Consider the following 10000-nt stretch of genomic DNA (forward strand, 5'->3'; position numbering starts at 1 on the left):
TCAGATTTATAAGCGGCATCACGCTCACAAAACATGTTTATACCAACTAATGGTTTTTCCTTGGTTGTTTCATTAACTCGACAGTTTCTGGTCAGGTGAAGCTGTAGTGGATGTAGTTGAGCACTAACTGCGGCTTTTTATTCTGTAGATCGTACATATTGGTTTAGCTGAGCAACCCCAGCTGTGCAACCAAGATTTTTCAAGCAGAGTTCGCAAAAGAACGAGTACTGGTCGTTCCCAGTCTTAAACCAGTTGCCAATCTTTCTACCGCTTCAATCCGTCTTATCAAGCCCTGAACTATTGAACTGGGTATGCCCCAGCCATAATTACCCAGCATCATATTCAAAAGAGCATCCAACGATGAAAAGGCAATACAAATAAAGATTGTTGATCTATACGAAACTGGGACGTATTCAAATCAGTCTTTAATAGTCAGGGAGCCACTAAAGCGAATGTCGATTATTTCTGTGTTGAGATGATCAGAAAAACACAGTCAGTTTGACAACAGTTTCCGACTATATCGACCACGCTGACTCTGAATATGGGTGGTGCCAAAGCTGTAGATAAAGTATTGACCTTGTAAAAGCAAAAAAAGACTCTTTAGGCCTATAAAACGTGACACTACGGTTTATTTTTTTTCTAAGGTTGTACCACTCAGATGTAGTGGCGTGACATCTCATTTTGTTCCTGACATAGTCTTCTCATAGAAGATGTTAGATTTTTTCCGATATCTCGTATAGCCCAGGAGCTATAGGATAATATTTATTGATTTTCCCCGAAAATCTAAAAATTCAAAGGTTCATTTTCCGCTAAACCACGTATCTTGGACCTGTCTGTAATTTTTTTATATTTCATCCTTTTCCAGAATTTACCTTGAGTATTTAGATTCACAGTGCCGTAAAGTTCAAAGCTTCAACTGTTCGGTGAAGCCGTCTAGAATTTTTTGAAAAAGTATAAGTCAAAATGTATATGCAAAAATACATTTTTCCAAAATGATTATATGACACATCTTTTATGATAGAATTTAACGCCAAATATGAATATGAACTTTACTTTTCAACCAAATATCAACTTCGGTTTTTATAGGTTAATTGTTTTACAACTCCACCTTGAGATCAAATTTCCCAGGTACGCATTTTGTAGGAAGAAGAAGACGAAAATTATAAAAAGAGCTTTCGTGAAAGAAACAATCTTGTGAACTCTGTTGCTGATTAAACTTGAGGTTGGTAGTATGATTGAGAAGCTGTACTGTTAGTGGTTAGAGCTAAGAATAGGAACTGAACGACGCCTAATGCCTGCCTTATGTAACTGTGTAATGTCATGGACAGGTAGGCTAAATAACTTTCAGATTGCTGGAAATGAGTGAACAGAAACTGAGTATTAGGCTTCAAGATGAAAACTAAAGACCAGGTTGGAATTAAGAATGAGTTTTTATCTCAAACTGTTTGATTGACATTTTGTGACATTTCTATGTAGACTTGGCCTATACTGTAATGAGGCTAAGTTAGATCAGACATTTTTTAGGGTATGTTAGTAATTGTTGAAGCGAATGATACAGACATTGTGGTCATTCTATTACAGAACTCTTGCGAAATATTCCTCTGCAGGTGCGACCCGGGCTATAAACCCGAGCTCTACGTTCAGTTCCGTGACAAAGTCTTTCCGATCCATACAATTGTGAACAGAACATCGTGTGCTGTTTTAGAGTCAATAGGGCTGCTACATTGCATTAGTGGATGTGATACGGTCAGTTTTTTCTTCTCGAAGGGCAAAAAAACATTTGCTACATCTGCTGTTAAATCACAGCTCATTCAAGAAATTGCTGATCTTACACTGAAAGTGTGGAGTGATCTGCTAATTATCGCAAAATAGTAATAAAAGAAAAGATTGTGTGGAAAGTGTGGAGTGATCAAATAATTATCTTTTAGCATCCCTGTTTCAATAAAAAAAATGAGATATTATCATTTAAAAATGATAGCCCCCTATCCCCCGCCCCTAGCGGCAATAATTTACAATGTATTTACAGGTCGGGTATCTTCTGGTTCAATCTTTAATTTCCCAACCTTTTACATAGCTTAGTCTATAGCTAAATTTTGTCTCAACCGTAGGCTATCGTTTTGGGAGGGGGGGGGGGTAAAAATGTTCCAGAAAGAAGATTGTATTTTCTATCAGGTGTTCAATAATTGAGTATTAAACATTAAGAAAATCTTATCTAAAAACAGCAAAAAAAAAATCTGCAAACTTACAATTCAGCTGTAGAAACACTCTGTAGGCTGTCAATTTCAAAATAAAACAAAAGGCTGAAGCTGTATAGTAGTGAATACGTTATATAATTATATTCAACTTGAAAATAAAATTATTGAATACTAATGATGTAAGAACTAGCGATTGGGTAACTACATTAGAAATGATTTAAACTCATTTCATCATAAAGATACTTTTTTGTCAGCATATGAAGAACTGTGTAAATTGCAATATTTGAAATGTATTATTGCACCTTTCTAGTTTTTATTCAAAGTAACAAAAAGAGAGTACAATTAATGAACAAAAGAGCAGTGAAGACTTATGGTCTACACAGAAATATGTAGCAGTGACAGTCACTGATGATAAAGCACTCGGGGTTGCACCGTGATTGCGTGATTTTCGGGGATTTGGGGAACGCAATTTTTTTCGGGGGGACGAATAGCTTTTCGGGGAAAGATCCGAAAATTCAGAGATAGTGCACGCTCTGCTTGATTTCTAATCAGCAAAATCGAACGACTGACCCACACGATAAGGAAAAGCTCAGACTTTGCGGTTGACGCACTAAATACTTGCCGTCAAAATCAGTTAAAGTCGCCCGACCGCCGCCGCCACGGCTGACGGCAGCGTGCATGCGGTGTGCCAGCGGCGGAACGACCCGAGGGCGGAAGTCGACTGGGCCTCTCGTCGGCGGGGTTCGGTCGATCCGCCGGCGCGGCACCGGGGTCTAGTCACAACTGTCTCTTTGTCCAAGCATATTGGTCCAACGGATATTTTTTTTAAAATAATTAAATTGAAAGATACAACAACAGTATACCATAACCGATGTTAACTAGTATAAAATATGTCAAAGATAAGCAAGTATTCAACATTGTACGAAGGGCTAGCGTTGATAACAAGATTAATATGGTAAAACCGAGGAAATCTCTTTATAGAGGAGGGTACTTCAAAATTCTATGTACGTTATATAGCTGAACTGTAAAAAAGGGAAATATATAAACCAACAGTCATGGATATGTCCTTAAAGTTGTGTTTAGAAGATTTTATTCCTAGTCAATTAAATTTTGAGAAAATATTTTTGAATTTAAGACGATAAATTTTTTAAAAAATAATAAAATATAAAAACACTTTAAGCAATTTACTAAAGATCCTATATAATATATAAAAATTTTTTTTTTTTCTCGTCTGTTAAATGTAATTTTTTTCAAATTTTATGTATTTTATTATTTTATAATAAATTCTATAGCATATTCTTTCAATTATAATTTGAAATTTAAACTCTTATCAAAATAGTAAAATTAAAAAACACCGCCTAGACACGATATCAAAAGATAAATTTTTAAAATTCAGTCATAAGTTCACATTGAAAAATATAAGTCTAACTACTATTCTAACAATGTCACAAAGAATTTATAACGAGACAAAAAGTCTATAAATTCAAGTTAATTATGTCAAAAGACAAAAGTAATTATAAATTACTTATTGTTTAGATTGATTATGTTTACCTATAATTATTAAAAATTAATAAAATGTATCTCTCATTATATTCTATAATAATATAATAAAATTTTAATTTGTTAATATATAAATATTATTTACTAATAATATGATAAATTATTATTATCTAAAAAAAAAATACACATATAAGACTATCATTAATAATAAAAAAGTAATAACAGAAAGTTATGTCAAGAGGGGGAGGGGGTCTGTGCCTGTGCCACCCCAAGATCTTATTTATTTCTTGCATTTTCACTTAAGAAACCCCCCTTAGATTCTTAATACACCATTTGACCGTAATCACTAATTTAACTGAATTGAATATTCTTATGACAGCACCTATTGATTTAGTTATTTACTTTGTTCAACCTTGTCAGAGGCCCACTCGACGAAGCTCGACGACGAACATTCAACTCGTAGATTATGTTCTGGTCTTGGTCTTAACGCAACAATTGCTAGGATGAGAAAATGTAGTTTATGGTTTTGCTACTGTATTTACGAATAAAGGATATTTTTAATGCACAAAGTGAGTACTGAAAATTAGATTTCTATGTGTTTACTCAATGAAAGACAACTTTTGCCATTTTTAGATACTAAACCTTATTCTTAAGATGTTTTTCACGGGCTAAGGGTCAATCAGGTGCTTTGATACGAAAAAAATCCTCACGAAAAAAGAAGAGGATATAGTAATATTGGTTTTCTGGAGGGTTATTTAAGCTGACTTGGTTTTGTATTGAACGAGTTCTGAGCATTAGTGAGTGGGTTACATTTCAGTGAAATTGAGCCACGACTTTTCTAGGAGTATATACGTACTTTTACTTTAAACGGAGGATAAATTCAAGAGCATTTCGATGCACAAACAGCAAGCGAACCACTATAAAACATAAAAATCAGATTATTTTGTTCGTGACTGACTTCAAATCACAAGCTTTCTCCACTAACGACATGCCAGGCAGCCACAAATTTTTGATCTAAGGTTTCTTTTATTAGTCGTGCAGATACCTAGAAATATACGTGTTTATTGATATACAGCCCAGTCACGTAATATAAGCATGCTAAACCTGACATTTTACAGGACGATCTAAGTTCAATTTTAAAGTAAACATAAAATCAACCTCACTATGTTGTTTTCTAACATTAATTTTAAATAAAATCAGTAAATTAATGTATCATCTAACATATCAAGTTTTAACATATCAAGTATATCACTTCTCACATGTCTATGTTTTGATATGTTTAAAAGAACTGTATCTTTATTTTTAATATAATTGACTTTTAGAGTTTTAACATAAACAAATAACCATTTAATTAAAATATTTGTGTATGAACAATACAAAGAAGGCAGTATCAAGCAGACCACAGACCTCTTGGTCCAAAGAGACAAACTATGTATTTTCTAAAAAAAGACATATTACATAAATCAACCTGAGTAGTTTGGTTGGCTGACAGTGGGTCAGGAAACAGGACAACCCAACACATCTGATGACGCAGTGCGGTACTTATTATTGAGGGAGTGGTAGTGATGACTATTTGGTAGATTGCGATAGGAACGATGAGGTTATGATATTCGTGTTGATGAATCCGAGAATGGTACTTTTATTAATGAAAAAATATCGTTCAGGGCTGTTATTCAAGCCACCCGTATTATGTTTGGTGTCAGGGTTAAGACGATGTTGGTTAATGTGATTATGATTTTTGACACTATACATTTACACCCTTTTTTTTTACAAGAATTAGGATGATTTAGTGATTCTAAATAAGATTAAAAATATACAAGAGTCTTTGCAAACCACTGGCCTTAGTATTTTTTCTGTGTGTGTAGAAATCTGTGTGTATTTTTCACTACAATTGACTCTGTAGCAGCTCGTATTAATTAAGCTTTAAATGTGCGATAATCTTAAAGAGCAGGGGGGAGTGATCTTCAAAAGTAACCTAACAGCTAGGATAAAATACCGTTGAAGGACATACACGTTATACTCGATACAGTCAAAGACCGGGAGTGAGACCTTGTGTCTAGAGTCCTTGTTAACTCCAAACTTGACTAGATTCTGAACCAAACTCGCGTAAGATAGTTTTTAAAAATAATGTTGCAAGTTTTTGTTAGAATTATAGTATAACACATTAGAGATGACAATTTAGATTTAAGCGAGGGTTGTTTCACACTTAGGCGATTGTTTTTCATTAATAATAATGTATTTTGATATTTAATTTTCACATTTTGTATAGTAATTTTTTGGAATATGTTATATAATATGTCACGTTAATATCAGTTATTTTTTAAGAATCAATGTGAAAATATTAATATGAACTTATTGTTGTAATTACACTTGGACATCCGTGCAGAACTGTCTGATTTAAAAACCTAAACTACTTATTTGTATTGACAATAAACGAAAAAATTGTCACCACCCTGATATTTTTTTTAGTTACTATTTTTATTTAGCTATACTATTTTATTGCCAGCCAGATGTATTTATTGCACTTTTAGGAAACATTTTCCAAATTCGAATGTTTAAAATGTTTAATAAAATTATTTTTTAACATAATAATAATTTTAGATTATTATTAAAGTAATTCAGTAAGATAAATAAATATGAATTAAATCTAAGCTATATATTATTTCAAAATTACTGTGAAACATAGTACTTTAAAACGACATCTGAAATATGCGTAATTATAGACACGTTTAAAATTTTTTTAATACACTTTAAAAAAAATAATTTAAACTACTAATCGGTTCTATTTCAACTAGACACCAAAATAAAAAATAATAAATTATATATTACAAAAGTATAGTATTACTCATTTAAAAATAATATGTCTAATTGTAAATGTAATACTTACTGAGTTATTGTACTTATGTCGATCTACACTCCCTAAGAACCTATGGTTTCTTTCATATTTGAAGATTTAACACTCTAAACTTGTCCGTGTAATTTCAAGCCCGGTCCTGTTACTAATATTAGAATGTGTAATTGAAAACTCCCTGTTACAACTAACACATCCAGGATCTCTATCGATGGTAATCGTCTATATATTACATAGATATTTAAAAGGACTATTAGTTCCCAGCTTTAATCATATGTCTCTCTCACTAACGTGCTACATGAATCTAAAGTATGAGACTAGGTCGCAAAAAAATACGAAATCACCAAAATGTATGTGGACTGAAAATAAATCATTATTTATTTCTAGTACCACTACACAAGAGAAACACAGTAGATATAATATCTAAACCGCTTTTAGAAACTTTTGTCTTTGTGAAATATACTGTAAATATTGCAGAAAAAAGTAGTTTGAAAACACTTATATAGTTTTGAATAGAAATAGTAGTTCATTGTGTTAATTAATATTTTACGCCTTAATTTTGTTTTTTGGTTTTGAGTGTTCCTGTTTTTTTCAGTGACGTATGTTTTAGCAATCCGTTTTTCTCTTCTTTTTTTTGAAAAATGCTTACAAAAAAATATTTGTTTTTTTTTCTATTAAATTTTTTTTATTTTTGCTAGAATAAAGTATTATATTTAAAAAAAAAAAAAAACTTTAAGTACAGAAATTTTTTAATATAAAATTAAAGCCCATTTTAAAATTCATAAACGAAGATACAAATACCTTTTAAAATTGAAACTCAGAACGACCGGAAATTACTATTAAAGAATAAATGAAACCCAAACGAACAGAAATTAAATAAACAATCATAGCAAAAACATACAAGAAGTAATAATATAAGTGAATAAATAGATCTTTAAGCGAGTAATGCTTAGACTGAATATGAACATCAAGCTTAAAACGAAAAAAAAATCATTTTAATATTGAAGTATAAATGAAACTGAAACGCACAGAAATTAAATAAACAATCAATTAAAACAAAAATAAAATATATATTAATTTAAATCAATAAATAAATATTAAAACGAGTACATATGTAATTTAATATGTAAATCAATCTTGAAACTAACAAAACTCACTACACACAAGTCTGGTTCTGACATCAGTCTATCCCTGTAAAAAATTGAACACCACTGAGTCAGTTCAGATTCAATGAAAAAAAAAATTATTACAAATATTTTCTTTTGTTATTAATATTTACAATAAAAAAAAAATTTATATAATCATTTTTAAATGTTTAGCTTTGATAACTTAATATAAGTATATATTACATATTAATTTTATGTTATTATATATTTTTAAATTTATTATATACTAATATATTTATAAAAACAGGAATTTTTATACTGAAGTCTTTAAAAACTGTAAATAAAAAAAAAAATACTACTCCGTCATTTGAGAGAAACTTAACAATTAGTATATAAAAAAAATTTTATTTTCAATTCATTAAATCAATTAAAATAAAAATCAAAATGAATTTAAATAAATTATTTAATTGATTTATATTTAAAAAAATAATATAATTTTAAATAAAATGTTAAATTTTTGTATTTTTATATTTTAAAATACTCTTCAAAAAAAATATAGTATTCAGAAAAGCGCCACTGACGCTGTAGGTTTCAAATTTTTACAGTGAGAGAAGGAGGTTATACCCAAACTCTTGTTTGTAGTGATTTTTGTTCGTATCAAGATTGATGTACATATTCAATTAAAGCTTTACTAGTTTTAATATTTTTTTATTGATTTACATTAATATATATTGTATTTTTTTTTTAATTTTTTTTTTATTTTATGTATTTTCTATTAATTGTAATTTATAATAAAATATTAAAATTTTTTATATTATTATTTATCTTTTTGTTAATATTATGTATAATATTTACTATATTTAAGATATGTATTTCAATTTAGCTTTTTAATTTCTTATTGTTATTTATACAAGTTTTTATGAGTTTTCTGTTCGGGTTTTTTTCAATTTATTATTTAGTAGTAATTTATTTTCTTGACTTTTTCTAGATTCAATATTTAATTGTATAATCTTATAATTATATTTTAAATTCCTTTACTTTTATTTTTAAAAAAAAATTTTATGAAAATTTTTTTTTAATAAAATTTTTTTCGTTTTTGATTTAAAAAAATTTAAATTTTATAAAAATTCATTATTTAAGAATAAAGCTTAAAAAAAAAAAAAATAAAATATTAATCAAAGTATTAAAAATTTTATAAAATTAGCAATATCGAATTGAAATAATGGGTTTGTTTAAACCTCTTATTTTTTATTATCTGATGTTTGAACTATTTTTAAAAAAAGTGCTCTCTCAAAATTTTTCTAGTATGGGTGTGTGGGACATGGTCGTGGGGGGATTAAGTAAGCTTCGGTCTCTTTTGACTCTTTAGAATTGAACTAGAATTTTCTATTTTCAATCCATTTAGCCATCTATGAAGTTTAGACAAGTAGCACGTCCGGAAGAACCATATCGCTACCCAGAGCAGACAGGACCCCAGCGGTCCCTGTGCTCGGGGTAGTGGGCTTTACAATCGATGTAGCAGCGAGTCTTGTTTTTCTATTTTTTAACAAAAATGAACCATAAAATTGTTATAGTATTTTGTGATAACTAAGATAACCAACCAGGCTTGGAGGCGTATGTGAGCGTTGACCACATATCTTTGTTGACACCATGTACTACAACTTTTAATATCAATTAACTTTAAACCTCTCTGACGTGTGTTCGAGCATCCATTAAAGAATAGTCACCTACTGCTCCTGGACCGAGATGGCACGGCCTGCCCTCAGGCCCGGGGGGGATGTATCTACCCCGGAGTTTTCGTTTTCGGACCTGTGTCCTAGAGTGAAAAAAATAGCTGTCTGAATTTACTTATCGAAGTAGTCTGAGGAATGGCAAGCTTGAAGAGGGGGGCTAGTGGCACTCAAATCTTTTTCTATACTTACAAAGTATCTGGGACTTGTAGATTTCGCATTAAATGATCAATCCGCACATGATCCTAACATCCGTTCCCGCCGAACGGTGGCGCCCAGAAGCTGACATCCAGGCGGGGGGCAAACCTGGTGAAAAACCTGTTTGGTACGGGGGCCTTGGCAAAATGGTACCTTGGAATATACTGTTATAGGTTATGTTAGGTTATATAGGTATTAGGTATGTTTATATATGTTTATCTTATATGTTGGATGGTTTTTAAGGACTGGAGGATCCACGGAAGATGTCAAGCTTACCGTTCCAAGAAAGATCTACTATTTCTTGTTTTGACGCCAAAGAATCCCATGTACCTGATGATCCAATTCTTATAGATGATGGCTATCAACTTCCAAGTCAAGTAATTGTGCCAAGGTAAGAACATCTATGTCAGTCTAGTTATA

General features: G+C 30.8%; 1 protein-coding gene across 1 annotated transcript in view; it reads left to right on the top strand.

The window, feature by feature from the left end:
* Positions 1–10000, top strand: part of LOC148952055 (uncharacterized) — a 318887-nt gene that overhangs the window by 280312 nt on the left and 28575 nt on the right. The window contains exon 29 of the mRNA XM_089089125.1: positions 9824–9971. Coding sequence (XP_088945251.1) covers positions 9824–9971 — 148 coding nt within the window. The remainder of the gene's footprint in view (positions 1–9823; positions 9972–10000) is intronic.

Source organism: Artemia sp. Qi Xiang Cuo, chromosome 5, assembly GCF_049724085.1.
Source record: "Artemia sp. Qi Xiang Cuo chromosome 5, ASM4972408v1, whole genome shotgun sequence".
NCBI lineage: Eukaryota > Metazoa > Arthropoda > Branchiopoda > Anostraca > Artemiidae > Artemia > Artemia sp. Qi Xiang Cuo.